Source organism: Lathamus discolor, chromosome 10 (genome assembly GCF_037157495.1).
Source record: "Lathamus discolor isolate bLatDis1 chromosome 10, bLatDis1.hap1, whole genome shotgun sequence".
NCBI classification, from domain to species: domain Eukaryota; kingdom Metazoa; phylum Chordata; class Aves; order Psittaciformes; family Psittacidae; genus Lathamus; species Lathamus discolor.
Window position 1 is genome coordinate 18,692,910 of NC_088893.1, and position 26,414 is coordinate 18,719,323.

Consider the following 26,414-nt stretch of genomic DNA (forward strand, 5'->3'; position numbering starts at 1 on the left):
AAAACCAGAGAAGTGAAAATCAGGGAAAACAGTGTGTGTGCAAGGTGGATTTCAACCAACCTTATGAAGTTCAACCGTGCCAAGTGCAAGGTCCTACACCTGGGTCGAAGCAATCCCAGGCACAGCTACAGGCTGGGCAAAGAAGAGATTCAGAGCGGCCCTGCAGAGAAGGACTTGGGGGTGCTGGTCGATAAGAAAATGAACATGGGCCGGCTGCAGTGTGCGCTCGCAGCCCAGAAACCAACTGTATCCTGGGCTGCATCAAAAGGAGCGTGACCAGCAGGGCGAAGGAGGTGATCCTGCCCCTCTGCTCTGCTCTTGTGAGACCTCACCTGGAGCATTGTGTGCAGTTCTGGTGTCCTCTACATAAAAAGGACATGGAACTGCTGGAACAAGTCCAGAGGAGGCCACGAGGATGATCAGGGGCTGGAGCACCTCCTGTATGAAGACAGGCTGAGGAAGTTGGGGCTGTTCAGCCTGGAGAAGAGAAGGCTGCGTGGGGACCTCAGAGCAGCCTTCCAGTACCTGAATGGGGCCTATAGGGATGCTGGGGAGGGACTCTTCGTCAGGGACTGCAGTGACAGGACAAGGGGTAACGGGTTCAAACTTAAACAGGGGAAGTTTAGATTGGATCTAAGGAGGAAATTCTTTCCTGTTAGGGTGGTGAGGCACTGGAATGGGTTGCCCAGGGAGGTTGTGAGTGCTCCATCCCTGGCGGTGTTCAAGGCCAGGTTGGATGAAGCCTTGGGTGGGATGGTTTAGTGTGAGGTGTCCCTGCCCATGGCAGGGGGCCTCTCAGCAGTGATGTCTGTGCCTAACACAAATCTCCCCTGGATGCTGGGCCAGAAGGTGATGGTCAAGACCAGCAGCAGTTCCCTGGGTGGGCTGATTCTTCTGTGTGCCTTGTGGATGATGCTCTGAGCTCTGCAGAAGCCTCCAGCAGTGAAGGGTGGGTTTATCTTATCCTGAACGAGCACAGTTCAGCCTCTGCTCCTCTCTGATAGCAGAGCTCTCCACGTGGGACCTGTTGTCACCAGGAGCTTTGCTCTGGGCTCAGCCCTGGCTTCCCTGTGAGCCGTGAGGGCTGATCCATGTGGCTGAGTGGGAGCTGTGGAAGGTGGGAAGCTCCATAATTAACGGGAGCATCCCTGTGGTGGGCCCTGTGCAGGGAGGTTTGCTGCTCGCTGCCTTCCAGCAGCCCCTTCAGACACCATCGCACACAGCATCGCCAGCCTCAAAACTCTCTCCTAATTGCTCCCTTCTGGGCTCAGGAATACTGGGAATGGGAATTTCAACTGGATGGGAAGTTAGGATTCAATTATTTCTGGGTCTCCACGCAGCCTTCTCTTCTCCAGGCTGAACAGCCCCAACTTCCTCAGCCTGTCTTCATACGGGAGGTGCTCCAGCCCCTGATCATCCTCGTGGCCTCCTCTGGACTTGTTCCAGCAGTTCCATGTCCTTTTTATGTTGAGGACACCAGAACTGCACACAATGCTCCAGGTGAGGTCTCACAAGAGCAGAGCAGAGGGGCAGGATCACCTCCTTCGCCCTGCTGGTCACGCTCCTTTTGATGCAGCCCAGGATCCAGTTGGTTTCTGGGCTGCGAGCGCACACTGCAGCCGGCTCATGTTCATTTTCTCATCGACCAGCACCCCCAAGTCCTTCTCTGCAGGGCCGCTCTGAGTCTCAGATTCCCCTGCCCAAAGCCCCCTCCAGCTCCCGCCTCGGGTCCCGGTCCCGGTGCAGCCGCAGGTCCCGCCCCGCCGCCCGCCCCGTCCCCTCCCTCCGGTGCCGTCCCCGCCCGCCGTCACGCAGCCGCCGCCGCAGACCGGGGAGGCGCCGGGCAGGGGCAGCCGCCGCCGAGGAGGCCGAGGCGGGGGCAGGTACGGGGCAGGCGGGGAGGTCCCGGGGCAGCGGGGGCGCCGCGGGGGGGGGGCGGTGTTTGCGGTCGCTCGGGGTCACCGTGTCCTTACGTAACGCGGGGCACGGGGCGCCCGGGCCTGCGGTGTCGGCCCCGGCGCTGCCAGCGGGGAGGCCGGGCGCGGACCCGCGGGCGCCGCCGCGGGGTGCGTGGGGAGCGCTGCCGCAGGCGCGGATCCGCTGCGCGTTCCGAGGAGCAGAGGTCGCGGTGCCCGGGTTTGGCGCTGGGGCGCTTCCACGTTGCTCGGACGGGCTCCGTTGTGCAGGTGGACACCTCGAGCCTGGCGTGCGCCGTAGCCCCGAGCCCCGCTCCAAGCGGCCGGACTGATTTCTGGTTGGGGTTATTCTGCTTGTCCTCAAAATGTGGCGCTTTACATGGCCTGGGGGGGGGAATGTCAGTTTTAAATGGTTGGAAAGGGCTTGGAACAAGCTGCTCCAGTGGAAGGGGTCCCTGCCCATGGCAGGGGTTGGAGCTGGATGGGCTTTAAGGTCCCTTCAACACAAACCATTCCGTGATAAATGTTGAGGACTGGGTTTTCCTGTGCAGGGTGCAGCGGTGCCATGGCCTCCATTCTGCCTCGTCACAGCCCTCACTGGCAGCAACTCCTGCTGGAGGGTGAAAGACTCATTTGGTCTTTGGGCATTTGTAAGAAAGAGAGGGACAAATCTTCCCTGAACCTGAAGCGGAGCTGACTCATCCCCACGGCTCCGTCCCTGGGGAATGTTTATGGCGATCCCGCTGACACGGAGCCCATCTCGTTTCTCAGATGGCCTGTGGAGGCTCGGAAGCACGTTGCAGTGTGTGGTGTTCGCAGCAGTGGGTGGTTGAATCAGCACCTGCCTCATGGCTTTTCATCCATGAAATCCAGTCAGAATTCCTTCAGGAAAGGGCTTTTGCACTATTGGGAAAGCATCCCAGAATAGTCCCTCCCCACCACTCTCCATTGAAGGTTTATGCTGCTCCACGCTCAGCTGCCTTTCCTCCTGCCCACGTTTTGGGTAGTGCAGGGAGGGGTGTGATGGGATGCGGGACATCCTGTCGGTTGCCATAGCAGCTGGAGTGATGTCCCCAGCCCTGGTGCTCTGCAGGATGCAGTTGGGAAGCACAGCACAGGCCTTCCTGCCTTTGGCATCTGCTGCAGGTAGAGATCACCCCATCCACAGCTCTGGGATGCAGCCTGAGCTCTGCTGTGTGGATGCTCCTCTTGTGCGTGAGGGCAGCGAGCTGACAAATGGTGCTGGAAGACAAAATGCTGTTTCAATTAGTCATCCCCATTGATCTGGTGCTGGTGTTCTGCAGGGACATGTCCCTTCTGGAGCGCTGTGCTGGGGCCCCTGCGACTCCTGCTCTGCAGACAGTTAACCTGGAGGTTTAATTGAACATCGGGCATGTGGTTCTTTGTTCTTCCCTTGCAGCTTCAGTAACTACAACAGCTACAGCTGCAAGATCCCCAGCTTTGTCTAATTGACACTTACAAGTGATAGTTTAATAAGGGGTTGCTGTGGAGCATTGTCAGTCTTCATTTACACCCATACAATTAAGAGCCGGCTCTTTCTTTCATTCCATAAATATTAGTATAGACTAAATAGTAATATCTGGTGCTTTAAAGGGGTTTAACTCCCCTCTGCTCCTGTGGTTATTGGGCTGCAGAGATCCTGCATAAACCAGTCTTTACAGCCCAGCTCTGCTCCATCACGCGTGCAGTTCAGAAGCGGAGCTGCGGCAGGCTGCTGTGATCCTGCAGGTGTTGGAGGGGTTCCTAATACCTGCATGAAAGCAGCTATGGGCTCCAGAGGCTTCAGTGTTGACTCGTAGTGGTGCATGGAGTATGTGATGTTGGAGCAGTAGCAGGTTGGGGCGAAAGTGGCGTTAAGTTTGTCTCCCATAACGCAGAGTATTTCCAAATCACGTGCTTGCACTGGCTGCTCCTTGTGAGCGTGCCTGACTTGATGTTTGACATCAGCCCAACTACTCATGCTTTTATGGTTAAGTATGGCTTTAAGACCCTGCACAATTGGGCTTCTGAACCTGATTCAGGGCATGCTGGAGTCGTGACTCGAATGGGTTCAGGATCTGGATCATAAACCCAAACTGTGGAGCCAGCACCATGCTGCTACATCTGGGATGGAGAGCTGGTGACTCAGCCAGCCTGGAGAGAGCTGGGCCCTGTTCTGCTGGAGAGCAAAAGCACCATCATTCATGGTCTCTTTATTGCTGTGTTGGTTGGGAAATGACTGCACAGGCTGGTGCTTAAAAGTTCCTTCAGATCAAGGAATAATTTCTCCTTTAATGAAGGAGATAAATGAGAAATCCCAGCCTGGTTTGGGTTGGAAGGGACCTTAAAGATCCTTCAGCTCCAATGCCTGCCACGGGCAGGGACCCCTTCCACTGGAGCAGCTTGCTCCAAGCCCCTGTGTCCAACCTGGCCTTGAGCACTGCCAGGGATGGGGCAGCCACAGCTTCTCTGGGCACCCTGTGCCAGCGCCTCAGCACCCTCACAGGGAAGAATTTGCTTATCCTGAGGCAGCAGACCCTCGTGTGCTTTCTCCCTCCTGCAGACAGGCGGTACCTGGTCCATACCCCGATGCTGTCTGTCCCTCCCAGCTCAGCACTGGTGGGACATGTCCCTGGCACCTGCTAAGTGCCAGCTCTGCAGTTACCATCTCTTCAGGGGTGCTGCTTGTGGAGATGGGGAGCTGACACATTCAGAACTGCTGTTACCATCAAGAAATGGTGCATGAGTTTGAATGTATCAGCAAAAAATGTGGCCACAGTAAGGTTAAATCCAACCTTTTTATTTTCTTCGCCTTGGATCTGACAGGTTCCCACTGTCTGCGTGGAGATTTCATTCTTATCATGGGTTTTATTCTCATCTTAGGTTTGTAGATTGCTCCTTCCCCTCCTGTAATTATTATGAGGCTGATCAGTCTGTGGAGGGAAACTTAAACTGAGGCACTCAGGAGAGTTACCAAGCAGAGATTTCCTTTGGTTGCAGTCAATCCTTGCACTTGCCAAGGGCACCCTGGACTTTGCTGCCTGTTGGGCTGATTTTGATTTAATTGCCCAGAACTGAATTGCAGGGTGAGAACTTTGCCATCTGTGACACTGGAAAATGCTCAGGTTTGGCTTGCTGGAGCTGCTGCTTCGTCTTTAATGAACTCTTCACTAGGGCTGGCTTTTGGATCCCGCAGCTCCAAAGGAAGATTCCTCTTTTCTCCCTATGGCAGTTACAAATCAGGCACTCATGGAGGTGGTGCTTGCAGCCGCACTTGGACCCAGCTCCTCACTTTACATTCCCTTCAGTTGTGACTTGCGCTACAGCATTTCCTACTGAAGAAGATCAAACTCTTTGCCTACTTATAACATGCTATATATATTCTACTCTGCCTGCTCTGCGCAGGGGTTGAGGTACATGGGCACTGAGCTATTTGCCCAGTTGGACAAGGATAAAAGCAGTGAATTCATTTCAGTCCTAACCTAATTGGAGTTAACGTGCCGGGATCCCACTGGTGAAAAGCAAGGGCACTTGGCCACAGCCATTCCTTGATCCTTTAAGAGTCTGAATCCCTGCTAAGCACGCTTGTCTTCCAACCTGCACTCGACAGGATGTAATCAGTTTTGGTTTCCATCTGTTAAACAAGAGGCTCCTGATTAGCCAGGGCAAACAGAAACAATTCTTCCTGTTCTTGCTGACAACAGCAAGGTTAACCACCAGGTACAGGGCTCCTCCTGGCTTCCACACTCAGCAGATCTGAACACCTTGCTCTGTGTGCATTGCATGATTTGCCTTTAGAGCCGGCAGGGATTTGCCTTTCAGTATTGCCCCCTAATTATAGTAATTGCCTAAGTGGAGATCTCGCCGTCTCCCACTGGTCACGGCCACAGCCTGGGCTGTAGGAGCAGAGCGGCTCAGCCACCCGCAGAACCTGGCTGTGTCCAGTGCAGACACCGGTGGCTTCATGGGCTTGGCGAAGAGAAGGGATTTCTAACATCTTAATTTTTAATGATGCTAAATGGAAATAAGAACCCATCAGAGGGTTCTCAGGGGACCGAGCTGCTCTGGCAGGGAAGAAACATCTCCTGCACACACAGAGCCCAAACTGGATCCATCCATCCCCCTCCTAAGTGCTGCCTTAGCTCTGACTCTAGGCTACAGTCTCCAAGCGGGGCATTGCACCCAGCTTCTAGTGACTTTACCAGGGAGCAGAGGAATGACTTAAACAGATCTGTGACTACTTGGTCTGGGGTTTTTGGGAGCATGGGGTTTTATTTAAGGGTTAATTTTGTGTATAAACAATGAATCCCCATGTTCATGTTCACACCAAAACTAAAAAGAGATATTTAGGTCTAATATAGGCAGCGAAAACTGCTTTGGTTCCCCCCCCCCCTTTTATCTAACTTTAGTTCTTATGTATTTGAGGCTGCATCTTACTACTGAACTGCAACAGGAAAGAGATGACATGCATCCAGGCAGTCTCTGCAACTGAAGCTACATAAGGGTGTTCACCCGTGTATCCTACTTGATTTACATTCTGGGAAGACTTGGCTTTCATTTAGCCACCAGATCTGTTTTGTTCCCTCTAGGACAGGGATTCTTCATTTAGGCAGCAGCAATATCCTGCTTCAACAGGCTGCAACTTGTTGGATGGAGTGCTCGAGGCGGCGAGTGACTGCTGAAGCTCCGGATCTGATACTCGTGGGGTGCTGTGCCTGCCCAGAGAGCTGTGTCCCAGTGCAGTCAGGAAGTCTTCAGAACATCCCTTCAGTTCAGAGCCAGCTGTTTTCTGTGTGGTTTAAAGGAATAGTTTTCTGTTCCTCTGAAGAGTCGGGAGTAAGGCTTGACAGGGAATTATTTTTAAGCATTTCCATGCCTGTATAATAAAGTACTTGCTGCTTTTGCATAACCAGAAAGTTTGGGAAGGTGGAATTTTAGTGCAACATCCAGTATCGAGAGGACCGGTTTATGATTCATCTCCTTTGCTTTCTTAAAATGATGAAATCTTGTCTATAAAGGCAGAAGGTGTGCACCATTTGATACTGCTGCGAGGGCTGCAGCAGCTCTGCTTTGGAGCCAGGCTGAGAGAGCTGGGCTGGGTCAGCCTGGAGAAGAGAAGGCTCCTGAAGGGGAGACCTGAGAGCAGCTCCAGTGCCTGAAGGGGCTGCAGGGAACCTGGAGAGGGGCTTTGGACAAGGGCCTGTAGGGACAGGCCAAGGGGAATGGCTTGAACCTGCCCGAGGGGAGACTGAGATGAGCTCTTGGGCAGAAGCTCTTCCCTGTGAGGGTGCTGAGGCGCTGGCACAGGGTGCCCAGAGAAGCTGTGGCTGCCCCATCCCTGGCAGTGCTCAAGGCCAGGTTGGACACAGGGGCTTGGAGCAAGCTGCTCCAGTGGAAGGGGTCCCTGCCCGTGGCAGGGGTTGGAGCTGGAGGAGCTTTAAGGTCCCTCCCAACCCAAACCAGGCTGGGATTCCAGGATTTTAGATTGACTTTTCTTCCCTCAAGCAAATTACTGTACTTGGATAAGTAGATTTGGTTGCTTTGTTCTCTTAGGATCCCATTTCCTCCTCCGTACATGAGACAATTTTCTCAGTGGCTGAGAAAATGGGATGTGTTCCTATCTCTAGCAGGAGGCCACCGAACTAGCAATGGTCAGGGCCTGCTGAAGATAGGCAAGTGAGGACTGACATGGCACTGTGGCATCCCACCAAACAAAACACGATGGAGAAAGCTGCCCCTGTGGTGTCCCACTGTTGGAAATGACTATTTGTTCATTTTCCTGTATAAATGTTGTCTATTTGCTGCTTGAATTAGGGGGAGTAATGCTCCTGATGCTGGACACTGGTCCTGGTTAGACTTAGAGTGGATGGCTTGGGGCCCTCCTGCTTTGCATCAGAACCCATAAATCTGCTGCAAGGAAGAGGAGAAGTGTTTCAGAGGGGTGGTTGTAAAGAACAGTCATTCATTCATGCAGTTACACTGATAAGATAACAACAGTTGGCTCTTTGCAAAGGCAAAGACAGGTTCTTTTTTCCTTTAAATACGTATTTGTTCTGCAAGGTGATCCTTGTCCTCATGCAAATGCATGGCAATGGCTCCTCCTGGCCCATGAGCAGAATCGAATCACTCTGTTTGCTACAGCTACATTCTTCAGGCTGTATTGAATTGATGGCAGGGGGGTAGAAAATAAAACTGGCTGAAATGACCTGAGGTTCATGTTGCACAACTGAATTGGATGTTTCTGAATGGTGCAATTTCTCTTTCTATCCCCTGCAGAAGATGGCTGTTCCACCTGCTTATGCTGACCTGGGCAAATCCGCCAGGGATGTTTTCACCAAGGGATATGGTAAATAAAGGCAAAAGAAGTTTGGTCTTTCTCAGTCTTCCCCACTCTGTGTTATGATTTTATCACTCTTTTCTGATAAGGAAATTTCAGGTAAGGTAAGGTATTCCAGGAATTTCCATTAGAAGCCAGAGAATTTTCTCTCATCACTTCCATTGCCCTTGCTGGAAAGGGAGGGGAACTTGTTTAAGCAGAATTCTGCCTGCTCCCTATAGGCCTGAAAGAAAACACACTTTGACTGTCTCCTTGTCTCATGAACAGGATGACAGATGTCAGTGGTTTGCTCAGTATGAGTGAGGACTTTACTACCCAGTTTGGTCCCAGTTGTATTGCTGAGGTCAGCAGGATGAATCAGGTGCCATTTGAAGTGAGCACAACTGTATTATCTGCTTCATAAAAACACAGTTTGATAACTGTACCCTTGGTGTATTGTTTTAATAATCCACAGGCAATTTAGAAGGGAGTTGTAAGAAATCAATCAGAAATGCTTTTCCAGTTATCGAATGTATAATTCATGTTTTTCACTCATTTCCTAGGTTTTGGGCTAATAAAACTTGATTTGAAAACAAAGTCTGAAAACGGACTGGTGAGTTTGGAGGCACATTGAAATCAAAGCATTGCAGTGTTCTTGTGGTTACCGTATGTTTGATTTTAAAGGGAAATGCACGTTCCTCACTCCCCCTGACACTGAAGCTTGTTGTGGGGCAGGGGTGTGTTGATGTTAATACCGAGCAACTGTTAAATCCTCTGAGAACTCTGCAGTATTGAATAATACCCCAAATTAATGCGGTGACTGTTCTACAAGCGTTTGCCTGTGTGCAAGCATCTATATCTTTGCATATATGTATATATGCATATAAATATAGACGTATATATTGCATATATGTAATTATTTTTTTCCCTCTTTTAGGAATTCACAAGCTCGGGTTCAGCAAACTCAGAAACGAGCAAAGTTAGTGGGAGTTTGGAAACGAAATACAGATGGGTGGAATACGGCCTGATGTTCACAGAGAAGTGGAACACGGACAACACACTTGGCACCGAGATTACTCTTGAAGACCAGGTAACTTTTGGCTCAGAAGCTGCAGTTTGCATGTTCACTTACATCAGTCTCTTCATTATAAATCCAACCAGTGAATTTCTTTTCTGTTCAGCTTGCACGTGGCCTGAAGCTGACCTTTGACTCCTCCTTCTCTCCTAACACTGGGTAAGAAGCCAGTAAGCTTAAGTGACCCAAAAAGGCATTTTTTACTTTAGTTTTCTGGAATAGTTTTCTTGCTTCTGTACTGCTTCTGTCCAAAGACCCGGAGACAGTTAACAGTCAGCCTGTGTATGATGAAATCATGCGCATCTGATTTAAATCTCGGTATTAACAATCGCTTTTTAATCCGAAGCTACAGCAAGCAAACTTTTACAGCCGGTAACTTGAAAATGACAGCGTGAGTCAGGATGTGAAGGAAAGGGTTTATTTGTGCTCCTGTTGCCTCTTTCTGGCTGTGTCAGAGGCTGAGCTGCTGTCTAAATGAAGCAAGTCAGTTCAGGGCTGAACAGGCTCCGGGAGCCAGTTGGCCGTGGCTCTGATAGGTCAGCACAGGAACTGGGCTCTTCTCCCGAGCTGCATTATCATGTGAGCTCCTGCTGGCCGCGGCGTGGTGGTGGATGAGTATTCCTCATTGGATGCCATGTTTTATTTGGGCCAGAGGGATTAAGCAGCAGCTGGAATCTGGATGCTGGTTTCTTTTATTCCCCTGATTATCTTTTTGCAAGCAGTGCTGCCAGCGAGTCAAAATACTCTGCACAGGAGCTTCCCAGAGCAGCACGCTGCACTGAGGCTGCTGGATACAGTCACAGGGAGGTTGCACCCTGTCTTGTAGTGTCCTGCATTGCCAGCTGCTTCCAGTCCACTCCTAGTTGTACATTAAGCAGATATTTTTGACTTTGTTAACTAGAATAATCTCTAGTGTTGGGTGTTAATTATTTCTTAGCTGGTAGGGGTTTTAAAGAAATAGAAAAACCTGGTCTGAGAATGACAATGTACAGCTCTACAGCTGTTTCTTAGCACTTCAGACACCGTAGTATCTGATTTATAACAATTGCCTTGTGGGAAGCCTATTGTAATTTGAATAATTGGAGTGAGATTCAACCGTGGTGTGACCTGGATTAGGTTGACAGGGATGCATCATGTCTGAGTATGAGACGCCTTCTCCCCCTTCCTTCCTGCTGCGAGGAGTCTTTCAGCAGTGAGAGTCATTTTCAGGAGTGCTCTGCGTTAGCTTGCCTCTGTCCCTGCTGACGCTGGTAGAAGTACTGCTGACTTAGAGCAGTTGCAGAGGAGCTAATGCTGAGTGCTTCTGGCACTGCTGCTCTTGTGTCTCATCTTGCAAAACACGAATTCCTGAGCCTGGAATACTCACAAGAAAATGGAGAGCGATCTCTCTGTGGGTCAGATACAGGAGGGGAACAGTTCTTGCAGACTGGTTTTGCTACCCGAAGGGAAAGGTTGCTTTGAAATCTCAATTTAGCCTGACTTTTCCAGGAAAATTTCAGGAGAAGATTTGGTCAAGGACAGAAGATACCTGTAAGGTAAAAAGATCTTTAATAAGAGTAGCTGAATATCTTAGACATAACTCTCTTGTGAGGGCTTGCATCTGTGATGTAAACCAACCTAAGGACACCTGAGAAAACACTGTTCTGTTCCCTCAAGAAGCTGGAGATAAAGCAGTGATTTTTTGGTGTTTGTCTCAGTAAATGAAATTACCCAGCTCACCAGGGTTGTCAAAAACCTGTATTTGTATGTGGAGTTTCTGTGGCAAACCTGCAAACTGCTGCAGCTCCCTTTCCTCCCCTGCATCTACCAAACTTCCCAAGCCATCAGATGAACTGGAGATGAGGATCTGGTTTTGTCATCTCCCATCTGGCTTTTTGTGCTGTCTCGTTTCAGAACACAGCCCAGCAGTGCTCAGTGGGGCACCACACAGCATTTAATTGCTTGACTGCAATTAACCTGCTGTATCTTGCACTAGGGTTCTGCAGGGGTAGGAACGTGACATATCCTGTGGCTCTCCAGGGGTTCATACTTTGTCTTCAAGAGCTATTACACTGTGTTAAAGGAACTGGTCTGATGGAATTGCTCCCTGTGAGTGTACCTGTTCAAAGATGCATCCTTTTCTCTTCAGGAAGAAGAGTGCTAAAGTTAAGACAGGGTACAAAAGGGAACACATCAACCTTGGCTGCGACATGGATTTTGACATTGCTGGTCCTTCAATACGTGGAGCCCTGGTGGTTGGCTACGAGGGGTGGCTGGCAGGTTACCAGATGACCTTTGAGACAACGAAGTCTAGAGTAACCCAGAGCAACTTTGCTGTTGGCTATAAGACTGATGAGTTCCAGCTTCATACTAATGTGTAAGTATTGGCAGAGAGGCATGAAAAAGGAGTTTGAAAGGGTTTTGCTGCTTGTTAGAACAGTGAAAGGGATGGAGTTTGAGCCGTGGTGAAAGAGAGAATGGTTGGTTTGAAATGACTTCTGTATTTAAGATGGCAAGCTGCATTTTTTGGCTGCATTGACTTTCCTTTTAATTATGTGGGGGAGGGAGTGCATGATGGAAGGAACTGGAACTCACTGAGCACCCAAGTACCCAGCATCTCTTTCTAACAGATAAGGGTTATTGGTCTCTATTAGCGGAATAATAAAGCAAGTGGGTTCTGAAAATATTCTTTGTGAAATGTGAAATAAAAGCAACGTCAAAATGAAACAAAATGGTGGTTTGATCTGTAGATGAAAGAGTTCATCAGAGAACAAGCAAGAGCAGGGAAAAGGGACTGCATGGAAGAGATAGGGCCTGGGTTTGTTTTAATACTGGAAGGGATATGTTGTAAACGTTTGCTTTAGTATCATAACTCCTAGTAATCTATTTACACAGGTATTTGGCCTTTCTGAATGCAGGAACAGTGAGGAACCAGGACCCAAATTCCATGAAAACCTTAATTTCACTGTCTCCTGTTCCTGTTAAAAAAGCAATTTATGCCTCTGCAGAAGATGTTTTCTTTAAGATTAAGCAATCCCTAATCCATTCCCCAGTCCCCCCCTTTCCCATTCCTGTGAGTTAATTGGATAGTTTGCATGTGGCAGAACTACTGCAGGCTCTTCCTGTTCAGGGGCTGAGCAACTGTTCTGCCTTCCTGGAGCTGCTGCTTCAAAGGCTTTCTGTTCTGTTTCATGCTGTTTTGCAGAGGTCTGGTTTAGGAAGCTCTCACTGCCTTAACAGAACAATTGAACCTTCATAGCCCAGACAGTGTTTGAAGGCTTGCCAAAGCACAAAGATGTGGGCAGAAAACTTGCCGCAGAACAATATATGGGTCCCCCCCCCACACTCAGTAATTCAGTTATTCCTTCGAGCACAATGACTTTCAACTTTGTTGTACTGTAGTGGTTCAAAACGTTGTACTATTGACCTTTAATATAAAATGCTCTAACTATGAGTTAAAGCAACAGCAGAAAATAACTTTGTAAGAGCAGCAGGAGCTGTACTGTTCTTGAATTCCTGAGCACCTTTCGCTTGGGTTGCTGTTACTGTACGTGGATGATAAATCCTCTTCAGGGGGACACCGAGTTTGTTTATTTAATATTCATAGAATCATAGAATCATAGAATAGTTAGGGTTGGAAAGGACCTCAAGATCATCCAGTTCCAACCCCCCTGCTGTGGGCAGGGACACCTCACACTAAACCATCCCACCCAAGGCTTCATCCAACCTGGCCTTGAACACTGCCAGGGATGGAGCACTCACAACCTCCCTGGGCAACCCATTCCAGTGCCTCACCACCCTCACAGGAAAGAATTTCCTCCTTAGATCCAATCTAAACTTCCCCTGTTTCAGTTTTAACCCGTTGCCCCTTGTCCTGTCACTACAGTCCCTGATGAAGAGTCCCTCCCCAGCATCCCTATAGGCCCCCTTCAGGTACTGGAAGCTGCTCTGAGGTCTCCATGCAGCCTTCTCTTCTCCAGGCTGAACAGCCCCAACTTCCTCAGCCTGTCTTCATACGGGAAGTGCTCCAGTCCCCTGATCACTCTATCAATTGATGGGCAAGCCCATAAATATGTGATATGAATAGCTATTTATTGATATGAATACATTAGTTGGGTATTAGATGTGTTTCAGCTCTGAAATGCCAGAGCTTTTCTAATCCTGGAAAAAGTTACTTGTGTATGGATCTTCATCACTCTCCCGCTCGGCCATTGTATCTGGAGAGCTCAGTGTTTCACAGGGATGCTGTGCAGAGCTGATAACTTAACTAGGAGGGGCTGGAAGCATTGTCTGTTGTTCCTGGTGTTCCACAGACCAGCTGGGGACTTCAGGAAGTTACTTTCCTTAATGGTGATTTAATACATTAATTTTCACAGGGGGATAATGGTTTGTTTGTTATTTTTTTATCTACAAAGTGCTGTTATTACTATTGGAATTAAAAGGAGGTTTGCTTGCTTAGTTATTACCATTTTTAATAATAAATAATAACTAAAGGGAGGTAGGGCTGGCTAATTTCTAGTTTTACATATGACTTTCCTCATTTTTTAAGCATAGCTCAGACCGCCCCCCCCTAATGTTGCAGGTCAAGACAGAGCTGAGTGGGAACCTTGCACAAAAATCTGCCTGTGTAACCAGCTCTCCTCAGTCCTTTTTAATCCTTCCTTTTCTTGAGAGCCAAGCACAAGCAGTTATATGTGAGCTTCAGTCTTATCTGAAGTAAGTATTGTAGTGTTCTTCTGGAAGAATTGCTCTAACAATTTAAAAGGCTTCTGCTATTGCTTGAACTTTTCAATAGGTGTTATCGTTACTGTTTAGTCAGTGGTTATCACAGGATGGTTTGTGTTGGAAGGGACCTTAAAGCTCCTCCAGCTCCAGCCCCATGCCATGGGCAGGGACACCTTCCACTAGAGCAGGTTGCTCCAAGCCCCTGTGTCCAACCTGGCCTTGAGCACTGCCAGGGATGGGGCATGATCTATAGAACTAAGGAACATCAGGCCAAAGGGGTAAAAGTGGAGAGGTTCTAAATCTACCCCCCTTTTTAATCACTAAAGGCTTGGTATGCTTTAATAATTGGAACCAGATTATTTCATAGTTCAGAAATAACTGTATTTTACTTGCAGAGTTCATGTGGTTTAAAGCCCATTTTGTGCAGTATGTGTGTATCCTCTTTTAAGAAAATGAGTAAAAATGGAAATTGCTGCCTGGTTTACAAGGAGTGCAAGGCTTTTAGAAGCCTTTTGCTGTTGTTTTTATGATCTGCATGCTCCAATGGTTTGCATTTTATTTACCACACTTTATTCCCTGGGTGACATTGGTGGCAGTAGTAACTGGAAGTTGTGCTACTCCATAGCAGTGCTGAAAGCTGTTGTGTTCCCTGCAAAGTAGGAATAGTTTCATTTCTAGAGATATCTATAGTACAGATGTGCCATAAGGACTATTGCAAGTGGTATTAATTTGCCTTGGACATTAAATGGGCATCTTCTGCTACAGTCCATCTGTGTCTGGTGACAGAGGCAGTTGTATGATGATTGCTCAGGCTCTGGGACTGGGGCATGGCCTCTCTTTACTACAGAGACTCCCATTTAGAGAAGGGAAACCTGGAAGCTGGCATCACTTGTCTATTTTTGATAGTTTGCCATGGCTTTTCTTCAGTGCTATAAGTTGTATGTTGAAATGGAGTAACCATCAATGAATTTAAGCCCTAAAAACAACTTCAGAACCAGTCTGGCCTAATATCTCTATCTTAGTTGTTCCAGGGATATTAAATGAGATGTGAGTGTTCTGCAAATATAGATCTTACTGGAAAAAAAGATGATTGTTTTGGGATGCAGTTTAAAACTAGACTAATGCATTCCTTCCAGGAATGATGGAACGGAATTTGGCGGCTCCATTTACCAGAAGGTGAATGATAAACTGGAAACTGCTGTGAATCTTGCTTGGACAGCTGGGAACAGCAACACTCGCTTCGGAATTGCAGCCAAGTACCAGATCGACCCAGATGCCTCTTTTTCTGTGAGTGCTGTGCATGTACATTTATAAGCATTTGAAAATAGGCTCTCAAAATGGAAACAGAAAGCAGCCTTTATGTCGGGGTATCACAGAATCCCAGGCTGGTTTGGGTTGAAGGGACCTTAAAGATCATCCAGTTCCAACCCCCTTCCACTAGAGCAGGGACACCTTCCACTAGAGCAGGTTGCTCCAAGCCCCGTCCAGCTTGGTTATGAACACTGCCAGGTATGGAAGTAGGGGTTTGATGCAGGTCTGTGATGTACAACTGGCACGTAAATGTATTTGCCTTGCTTTTGGCAGCATGAGAGCACAAGTACAGGATTTGCCTTAGAAGTGACGCAGAATGTTTAATCATATTTGAGGGGGTTTTGTGTCACTCTTGAAAAAAATCAAAACCTATGTTAGTAAAACATTGTTTTCCCATAGTGACTGTAGACTTGTTGAAATTTTGGCTTTAAGTTATGGCAAAAATAACTCTAGATATAGTTATTTTTGTGATTTAACACATGAAATCCTGTGCCTGCCTTAAAGGTGTTCCTTAATCTTCAAGCAGGAAGGACTCTGAAGCAAGACACCAAATCATTTACATATGGTATTTTTTCCTTTTAAGGCTAAAGTGAACAACTCCAGCCTGATTGGATTAGGATACACTCAGACTTTAAAGCCAGGTGAGTCTATGCAGGAGAAATTGAGAATCAATCAAGTGATATTTTAATCTTGAAATATCAGAGGGGTTTTGTCACAAAATGTTACTGACTCCTCTGTTAATGTTGAATGTCTGTTGGAAGCAGAATTATTAGAGACCACTTACCAGTCACACACTCCTTGATGTTGATACAAAACGTATCTACAATTAGGTATTTCACAGATAAGTAAATGCATTTTAATAGTTTCAGAAGCTTCCTATTACAGAGTTTATTTTGCTTGAAAATGTGACTTTCTCAAGGTCCTCTGGTGCAGGAAGAGGGCAATCTTACCGCTGTGAAATTGATTTTATGTAGCCTAATAAATCTGCTGCCACAATACCAAGCAGATGGACATGAGATATTACAGTAGACAGAGCTTGGGCCTTTTCCTACCTAGATTTTAAAGTGGTTCAGAAAGGTAGGTATGTATCAAGGTCCCAATTTTTCATAGTCCTGGACTCTAAAATTAGATTAATCAGACCAGCAGCAAACTGCCTTTGAGCTTTAATTACGTGGAGTGATAAAGAGCAGAATCTATCACCATGGTTTATTATAACTTTCATAATTCATAAAGATTTCTTATCCGCAGATTGCTTCAAAATGCTGGTCCTTACAAGGCTAGCTGCCAAATTACCTTAACCCAGCTGCCCAGTAAGTTAAAGCAGTAATGCAGACACTGCACTCATTGAACATAAAGCTCATTCTAAGTTGTGAAACTTATCTTTTTCTCTCACTTTTCTCTGTTTCGCAGGTATCAAACTTACATTGTCAGCTTTGTTGGATGGCAAGAACGTCAATGCTGGTGGACACAAACTAGGTCTAGGATTGGAATTTGAAGCGTAGGGAGAGATTCTACAATCAAAACTACAGCATAGCTACCTTCAGAATATAGTGTACCTTTCAATGTTTGTCTGGGATGCAAGTATTGCTCAGTATCAGTCCTGCTAGTCCTGGTTAAAGACAGCTAAGCTTTAAAAATGATGTTGTTAAAGACATGGAGACAAAAGCATAAAAACCAATCCTAATTCCAGGCTTTTTCTTTCGAATGTTCCTGCCCATCATGTCTGTCAGCTGCCACATGATAGGAAGTAGGAAGGTATTGATTACCTTTACTAACGTATTGACTGCACAAAGAATATGTTAATTGTATAAAAGGATATAAAACCTGAGATGTGAAGAATCTCAGACCACTATATTGTACTGTTCATTCTGTAAGCAAAATGTCCCATCACTTGAGGTTTCAATTCACGATGGAATGTGCAAACGTGTCTGAAAAAGGGATTTTTTTGGTTGTAATTATTACTTTTTTAGCTAGGTGTTTCAGGAATGGTTTGTCTTATTTGGCCATCTCACACCTGCAGCTGTCTCCAGAGTGCTTTAGGTTGTCCACTTTATGTAAGTCTGTCACAGAGGAGGTTTGATGTGACTCAGCCAATACTCCCTGTCCTGTGTTGTGGTTCCTTTCCCTTGCACAGACTGGAAAGCTTGTAAGACAGGGACATAATCAGGGAAGAGTCTTTGTAACTGCAATCACGTAGCTGTTGCATCACGGAATTTCAAATGGAGCTTTGTTTTATTACCACTTTTTTTTAGCAACTAAATGGGTACATTTTTAGAGAGTCTTCCATTTTGTGTGGAACTAGACCCCAAAATGCTGTACTTGACACTACTAAAAATGGATATCAAACCCAAACCCAACTTGAATAAATATTGAAATGTCACCTTTTACTTTGTCTTTGTATTAGTTGTGAAAGCACTTTTTATATTAATTCTTGGCTTGTGAAGCAGACTGGCACCATCTTAGTGTGTATTTTGTACCACACACACACAAAATAGTAGTAGGTCAAAGTTCCAGATACAGCCACATTCTTAGTGCTTGCTGAGTGCTGGCAACTGCACAAATGCATTTAGCTCATGAGGAAAACAAGATAACGTGGCTTATCTTTCACTGCAGAATGCACCAAGTTGCATTACTCATCTATGTAGAAATAGGTGTGAGCAACGAACAGCTATCAGTTGGGGTAAAGTTCAGTGGCTTTTCATTAAGACTTTATTTCATGTGCTTTATTTCATGGGCTGCATCAAAAGGAGCGTGACCAGCAGGTCAAAGGAAGGTGATCCTGCCCCTCTACTCTGCTCTCGTGAGACCTCACCTGGAGCATTGTGTGCAGTTCTGGTGTCCTCAACATAAAAAGGACATGGAACTGTTGGAACAAGTCCAGAGGAGGCCACGACGATGATCAGGGGCTGGAGCACCTCCCGTATGAAGACAGAATGAGGAAGTTGGGGCTGTTCAGCCTGGAGAAGAGAAGGCTGCGTGGGGACCTCAGAGCAGCCTTCCAGTACCTGAAGGGGGCCTATAGGGATGCTGGGGAGGGACTCTTTGTCAGGGACTGTAGTGACAGGACAAGGGGTAACGGGTTCAAACAAAGAGGGGAAGTTTAGCTTGGATCTAAGGAGGAAATTCTTTCCTGTGAGGGTGCTGAGGCACTGGAATGGGTTGCCCAGGGAGGTTGTGAGTGCTCCATCCCTGGCGGTGTTCAAGGCCAGGTTGGATGAAGCCTTGGGTGGGATGGTTTAGTGTGAGGTGTCCGTGCCCATGGCAGGGGGGTTGGAACTGGACGATCTTAAGTCCCTTTCCAACCCTATTCTATGTGCAAGCAGTCACAGATGGCGAGGGGCTGTGGCACAGGAGGATGTGCCTCGTGAGGCAATGGTGTCAGGACACCGTGAGGCCGGATCTGCCAGTGACAGCCACGCATTGCTCAACGCTGGCTGTTTCCCCCCTTACCACAAGTATTGCCGAGCGCATCCTGTGGGCCTCATCTCAAATACGGAACCTAACGCTGCAGGGGGAAGTCCTCCTCTTCAGACTTCACCCATTTAAACAAACCCCTTGCAACCAGCTCACAGTAACGTGGCAAACGCTCAAGATCAACTTACGTCCCTGCATGCTCTGTGTCCGGTGCGCTCTTGGGGTGCCCATGAGCCCTTGGGCTCCTTGCTCTTGGCTTTCTCACATCTGAATCGGCTGTTGTGGACTTTTCCCTGCCGTGATCAGCCCCAAGGCTTCCCTCAGGGCTTGGACCGCCTCATTTGGGGTGAAATCAGGAAAACTTTGCCAGAAATCTACATAACTCTGCCAAACGCATTGCATGGGCGCTACAGCGTGAAGCCCAGTCGTGCGTGTGGGGCAGTGGTTTTGTGGGGAGGGTCCAACATCAACCTCCGCTTGAAGGAAGCAGGAGACAATACAGGAAAGAGGAGAAAACAATGGGAAATACAAGGAAAAACGCCGTTTTCTGTCACGGATTCCCGTCCCCTCAACGCCCTCGCACCGCTTGCCCGCCCATCCCTTTGCGCATGCGCGGCCGTTCCACCGGCGGCAGCGCGCAGGGCTCCGCCCCCTCCCCACCGCCCCTCGCGCGCTGCGGGAGGGGGGGGCGGTGCCATCGCCACGTCGGTGCGGGCTGCCCGGCAAGATGGCGGCCGCCGGCGGTCGGCTCGTCCCGGCGGGCTGCGCCCTGTGCCTCCTGCTGCTGAGCGGATGGACCCTGGCGGGGCGCGGCCAGGCCAGCACGGGTGAGCGCGGCGGGGCGCGGTGGGTGGCTGGAGCGGTGTGGGTGCGTGCGGCCGCCCCGCCGGTCTCTCTCTGGAGCCCTTCTCAGCGCTTTCAGGCCTCTGCGGCCGCCGATGGGCCTGCCCGCCGCCTGCACCGCCCTCCTCAGCGAAGGGGCGCCGGTGGGGCCGGCCCCGGCTCGGTTGGCTGTCTGTTGTCGCGGGTAGTGAGCGGTTTAGCGCTCGTTCGCTCGTCCGAAGCGTGTTCAGCGTACGGGTGGGCGAGAGGCGGCTCGGCTGGTGGTCACCGTGTGTTGGTGTGAAGGTCGGCGCAGCTGCCTGCTTCGCCCACCGGGGTTAATATCTCGTTCCAGTCATCCTAGTGGGATGCCTGTGTTTAGGCCCCTTAGCCCCGTATAAGCTTGTTATTGTGCAAGGTGACTCCTAGTTGAGGCGTAGAATCACAGAGTGGTTTGGGTTGGAAGGGACCTTTCAACTTGACCCAGTTCCAACCACCTATCATGGGCAGGGACACCTTCCGCTGGAGCAGGTTGTTCCAAGCCCCGTCCAACCTGGCCGTTTTCTTTCTCCCACTTCCCTTCAACCATGCTAATAAGAATGTGTATTTCAGGTGCAGTGATTTTGTTGTTTCTAGTTGGAGCATCATTTGGGCAGTGAAGAGGAAGGGAATGACTGAAGGGAAGGAAGGGCGCAGTTCTGAGCTGTTAGTTCTTTTCTTCCCTGTCAGTCAGTATATCCAAACCCACTCTCTTTGTTGCCCTTCAGCTGGTATGATGGAGAGGCAGTAAGGATGGAAGAGGTTCAGGATGTGGGACACAAACCTATAGGAAACCAAGGCTTTTTAATATAAAAAAAGCCATGGAACAACTTGTTTTCTAAAAACCAAGTTCTGGAAGTGAAATTTGACCCTGTCCGGTGTTGTTTTGCTCATTGTTTGCTAAGAGGGCTGTGGTGTTAGTTCTGTCATCGTGATTGAACATTAGTATCTCATTTCTGAAGCTGAAGCATCTCTGGAGCCCGGGCACTACGTGTAACATCATCTGACCCTGTTGTGTAACTGCACGCAGTGCAGCCACCCTTTCGAACGCCAGATAGCTTTGGGTAGATAGTATAAGTCAATTGTGGTGTAGTTGCTAAACTTGCTATTCTTAGTAAAACAAAAAATAACCTCTTCTAGGAATAACGGGAAGCTGCGGCATTACCTGGTGGGAGTCCTGTGCATTTAAGTGTATATCCTCCTAAAACCTTCACTCTAAAATGAGTTTAAGAATGATTGGATACACACAGTGTAGTTCTATAGGAAGAACATTTCAGACAATTTAGCTATTACTTTCTAACACTTTTGGTGAGGGCAGCAGTAAGCTTTACCCATCTTACCCACATGCCAACTAGCTATAAATACGAAACTCTCTTGCATAAATTGTCCTCCTATTTATTTCCATGTATGCAATTAGCCAGCTTGATTGCTGAGGGAGGATGAGAATTCCCCAAGCTTGCCCTGTGCAAGAACTGAACAAGTTAATGTCGGTGCGATAATTCAGGCTAGTAGTTTCTTCAACAGCAAGCATGTTAAATGTCAAGTAATTGACTTAAACTTCAGCAGAGAGGCTCCATAATGCCTCGTTCATATGGGATTGGTTGAGTCTTCTGTTTTCTTTGGTTGCAGAGTAATTCCCAGTGGAAGAGTGTACCATGTAAACAAGAAGTCTCTTGTAACTGACCCTGTGTAAATACCCCATTCATGAATGACACGATTCAGTGTCCCCGGTGTAATATTTTACTTACGGGTTATTCGACACAAGCAGTTGGTTGAATGCTTCTTTTCTAGAACCTGTAACCTTCCAGAGAACTCCTTGGGAATGCTTAATGGAAGTGTTGTTACTCTCTTAAATAAAAGAGTAAAAATGAGTCTGGCTTGCCAAAATCCAAGGCAAGGATGGCTCCGCTATTTAAGTTATGAGGTACTGAAAGTCTCAAATGTGCTCTTCATTTTTAAGGAGTCTCCTGATTTGAGTCTGGGAGTGATGTGCTACAAGCAGGAATAGTTAGCTATTTTGTCTTGGAGTTAAAGCCCATTGGCTATTTAGAAACTCCCTCGGCATCCTTTTTTACCTTCCTTTGGGTACAGAAGCGGGATGATGGGCCCTGCATGGGGTTTTAATGCTCACCTTGGTTTTTATGTGGTTCTGCAAAGCTGTCCTGGCATCGCAGTGATTATGAATGTGCCTGGGGGCGCATTGTTGAGTAGCACTGTCACTGACTTACTTGGTTATAATAATTTGCTGCTGACAAAAGGCTTTCCTATAGGAGCATATGCGGTCACATTGTCCTTTCTTCAGCTTGTTTTATAACCTGTGCTTCAGTACTTCCCTCTGAGTTAACATAAGGTTGGAAATCGTTCTGTGTTCTACAAATTCAGTAAAAATAAGTGCCTGTGAAGAGCTGCCAGGACCTTGTGTCCTGCCTGAAGGAGACATCACAACGGGTTCTGTCTTCTTGTTGGTAAAATAGGCAGTGGTGAAAGATTAAAAACTCTGGAGGAGCTTTACTGAGAGCTTCTTCCTCTGCAGACCTCAGCAAATTCTGTGGGAGAAAGAGTTTGATGATGGAGGAAATGCAATTCGACAAGACACCATAAATCCACAGAGGGAGGGGAGAACACATCCCTGAAGTTCTGAGTGTGGAAAATATGTGTGCTCCATCTTTCAGGGACACTTTGGCATACTGGTGCTTCCAAGCTTTAAGTCCTGCCCTGTTCAAGACTTCTCTTTTGAAGCTGCCAAAGTACAGGAGTGTGTATTCCTGCATGGGATTTCTAAAAGGTTTGCAGTGTGAAATATGCCCTGTTCATAATATGATTTCTTGTCTATAAAGTGAATGCTTTGCAGTAATTTTTGAGTATCACAAGTTAGTGCCTTGTGCTTAATATTGTCTGTTTCTCATCCTTTTCTCAGAGTCTGTGGGAGTAGACGTGCTCCAGGAGAATATTTCCTCTAGAAGTGAGAATGAAACAGTGAGTAGATCCCAGAATTTGACAAACAGCTTGCAGGGTATAACCCCAACCAGAAAAGAAGCAAGCCCAACAAAGTACAAGGAGCTCCCAACAACAGCTAAAACCAATTTGGTGACTGCAGTAAAACCATCTACAGTGAAAGGGGTTTCTCCACCCCTGTCTCGTGCGGTGACTGCTAGCTCAGTATCTCAGATAGATGTTGATGCTTCTGAAGATACTAAAATTGAGGAAGAAGATCTTCTAACAGATTTGAAAGACACACTAAATAGTTCACCACCCATCATAAAAGAAACTATGGAGTCAGATGGAGATGATTATGATCCTTATGAAGTGACCTCGAATTCCAGATACAACCCAGACCTTCTAGAGATGCCAGAAGATGATGACTCTGACACCATTAGTAACTACAATGAGGAAATCAAGAGCCTTGATGAGAAGATCAAAGATGTTTCTGTCACGGGGTTGGAAGAAGAAGAAGAAGATGGTCATTTCTTTTTTCATCTGGTTGTAGTTGCCTTCCTAGTAGCTGTTGTTTATGTCACCTATCACAATAAGAGGAAGGTAGGTATGCTGTGAAAGGCTGAGAGAAACAGCTATAGTGATTGAAATACAGTTGCATTGCCTTGTACACTCTTAGTAAAAGGAACTTGGCTGTTGGGAGAATGATATCTTTGACTGCTTATTCTTGGGATACTAATATGCAGATCATTACTGACAGTTTATCTGCACAGTGAAAATGAACTTGAGTAAAACATTCTAGATTAGAAAATCAGTTGATTGATGCCATCAGTGATCAGTCAGTTCAGTAATGGACTCTGGCAGTGTACAACATGACTTCTATAAATGGGACCAGAGCCAAGTTAAGTGAACGTGATTGATTAATTTCGTTTCTGCACAGGATTATAAACAGCAAATTAAGGGAGGTTTAATCCCAAATAGCATGGGAATGTTCCTGTTACAACTGTGATAATCCTTATAATAAGTATTCACTTCAAGGTGGTCTTTCTATCATACATACTCCGAGGGCTTAACTACAGACTTTAAGGAAATGTTTAACACTCCCGTTTCACAAAGAGAAGCTCAAAGTTAAGTGTTTTCAGGTAGCCATTTTTTTAGAGCAAAGCAATTTGCTGATGCATGCACAAATTTGCAATTAAATCGTAAGTTAATCTTTAGAAATGAGGAAAACTGAGGTTTTATTCGTATAGAGAACACTGATTTTGTCAAGGATTTGGGGGAGCCTGGAAAGAACACAGCAAAAAAAAAAACCCAGACTTCTGCTTTACAGTGCAGTGGTGTATCTGGAATGTGCATTGCCAAGTCTTTATGGGGGAAAATGTTGAACAAGGTGTTACATTTGGAAATTTAACTTTGAGGGAAGGTTACATAAGTGATAAAAATGCCCTGTCTTTGCTATGTAATAAGCTAACAAGTGTCACCATGTGGGGATAGTTTAATAGTCTGAATATGCAGTACTTGTGAAGTTACACACATTACTGGAAGAGTTCTGGGTTGAATGATGTGTTTTTGCCAAGCTCCAGCTGAGGTTGCTGGTAGGTGAATTGATGGCAAGGACAGTGTGGAAATGACTGTCAGCACCGTGTTCTATAGCAACAGTAACACGATTGCCAGGATCGAGGGGTTAGAACTGTGATGTCAATAGAACCATTAATGTGTTTATGAAACCCCAAATGTTTCTCCATAGCATTCTGTAAGTTATCTGCTTTTTCTTCCAGATCTTCTTACTGGTCCAGAGCCGAAGATGGAGGGACGGGCTGTGCTCTAGGACAGTGGAATACCATCGGCTAGATCAGAATGTTAATGAAGCAATGCCTTCCCTCAAGATAACTAATGACTATGTCTTTTGAAAGCACTGTGATTTGAGTTTGCTGAACTTACCACTCTTTGCCTGCCTAGTCATGTAATGATATTCAGGTATTCTAAATATGCTGCTTGTACTGAAATGAGATGCACCCTCTTTGACCTGGATGTTTTTGAGATTAAATCTCATGGAAGATCAAGGGCATGGTACATTTGTTTGCTACTTTGGTCAGGTTTTATATCAACTATAAAGATACAGACTTTAGTACTTAGTGCTCTTTCCATTCACTAAGCATCATCCCTTCTGTCTGGAGCAGTCTTTAATAGTGGTAATACAAAAAAATAAGCATAAAATATCTTAGGTCTAATAAATTAATGACTTTGGCATCACTAAATCAAATTAATGGTCTCTCTGCTAATCACTTATATGGCTCATAAATCCCCCTATATTGCAAACTTAAAATATAATTACATTTTTCTGTGCTTAAATCCTGATGCTTGGGGTTTGTTTTTTTCTGGTTTCTGTTTTCTTGTTGCTTAATTTGAGCCTATTTTAGGCAGAATTGCTGGCATGGCAATTTCATAACTTCTGTATGTGGTCATGCAGTAAAGAATTTCATGATACATAACCCATTTTAGTTCAGAAGTTACATATTTCCTTAAAATATTCAAGACCCTTGTGAAGGTATGCAGCTTCTTGACTGTCCAGTTCTTTTCTCGCATGGTATTTATGGCTATTTCATTGTCTTTGTAATTAATGAATGGAAAAGAAGCCTTGCGGAATAATCTAACTAAAATATAGTCGACAGGCTTTCGATACATCGGAGCTTCCTGTTGAATTTTAAGACGGTTGGGGAACAGTTCCAGGGTTTGCTATATTATAAAAAGCAGAGGCCTGAAAAATGGAAGAGTAATTGATGTTGTTATTCTGACCCAGGTAACAGGCAGATGAAGGTGCTGGGGCTGCGACAGCACACTGGTTTTGGACAGACATTTATGCATTAGCGTCAATCACGTTACTGGTACAGTAGTTTTGGGTTTTGCTTTTTTTTTTTTTTTTACTTTCTCTTTTGTACTTCCATTATTTATGTTTTCCTGAGTTGTAAAATATAAAATCTCGGTTTTCTGTACATTCTGTTTGTGATTGAGTTTTCAAACGGAGAAACGTGTAAATAATGGTGGAGCGGGAGCCCATAATTAAGAACTTGGTATTCAAGTCATTCTGTAACATTATGAGGAAATCACCTTTCCAGCGGTTGGCATGAGGATGCTGAAGGCATGATACTACTTACAAATGAAGTGCTAAAAGTTCTAAATCCTACTGTTAAATGCGTTCTTTACGTAACCACAAGTAAAGCACAAACAAAACAGCCCTCAACTCTTTTCTTGCAGTAATTTTTATCCTATTTGGACTTGTATCACTTAATATTTTGAATAAGGTTTTTAAAATAAAGGACAACAATAAGTTTGTGGTGTTTTATCTGAACTGCTTCACTGCTTCTGTACAGCACCTGGTGATAAGAGCTTATATAAACCATCTAAACCATCTTTTCCAGTACTGATTAAATTCACTCTGTGTAGGGGTGCGTGGAGTTTTGTGTCTGTCAAGTGGTATGTAGGGCAGATAGCAAGGCTGAAATGAAATCTTCTAGGCTGTAGGAATCAGTAAGTTCTGTCACTTTTAAGTAACTTTTAACCTGATTTGTATAATTACTGATGCTTATGGAAGACATTTGAAACTCTGGCCTGAACATATCTGCATTAAAGCTGAACACGGCTGTGGTTGGGATCCAAAAGGAAAGGTTACTTTGCAGAGCTCCTTTGGCATGTTTAAATGTTGGAATTGGAGGAAGTGGCTTATGTTTTCACACCCAAGAAATTCAGTGGCTTTCTCCTTAAATACCATTCATAAAGTGTGGTCATTTTGACAGTAGAGACTGGTATGGTCGCACTTGGCATGTTTCTTTTCACTTGCTATTACAGGCCTTACAGAGAGCCCTGAATTGAGGTTTTGGAGTGC

At 46.4% G+C, this 26,414-nt stretch overlaps 2 protein-coding genes across 2 annotated transcripts; both read left to right on the forward strand.

The window, feature by feature from the left end:
- Nucleotides 1–1,793: 1,793 nt before the first annotated feature.
- On the forward strand, nucleotides 1,794–17,702 carry VDAC1 (voltage dependent anion channel 1). The gene is made up of 9 exons (XM_065690530.1): nucleotides 1,794–1,883; nucleotides 8,193–8,262; nucleotides 8,796–8,845; nucleotides 9,170–9,322; nucleotides 9,414–9,466; nucleotides 11,436–11,663; nucleotides 15,148–15,298; nucleotides 15,906–15,963; nucleotides 16,733–17,702. The coding sequence occupies exons 2-9, from the start codon at nucleotides 8,196–8,198 to the stop codon at nucleotides 16,822–16,824; spliced, it is 852 nt and encodes a 283-aa protein (XP_065546602.1). The 5' UTR covers nucleotides 1,794–1,883; nucleotides 8,193–8,195; the 3' UTR covers nucleotides 16,825–17,702.
- A 1,698-nt stretch (nucleotides 17,703–19,400) lies between these two features.
- C10H5orf15 (chromosome 10 C5orf15 homolog) lies at nucleotides 19,401–25,859 on the forward strand. Its single transcript, XM_065690752.1, has 3 exons — nucleotides 19,401–19,563; nucleotides 22,515–23,134; nucleotides 24,310–25,859. Exons 1-3 carry the CDS (start codon nucleotides 19,464–19,466, stop codon nucleotides 24,439–24,441), a joined length of 852 nt encoding a protein of 283 aa, XP_065546824.1. The 5' UTR covers nucleotides 19,401–19,463; the 3' UTR covers nucleotides 24,442–25,859.
- The last annotated feature ends 555 nt before the right edge of the window (nucleotides 25,860–26,414 follow it).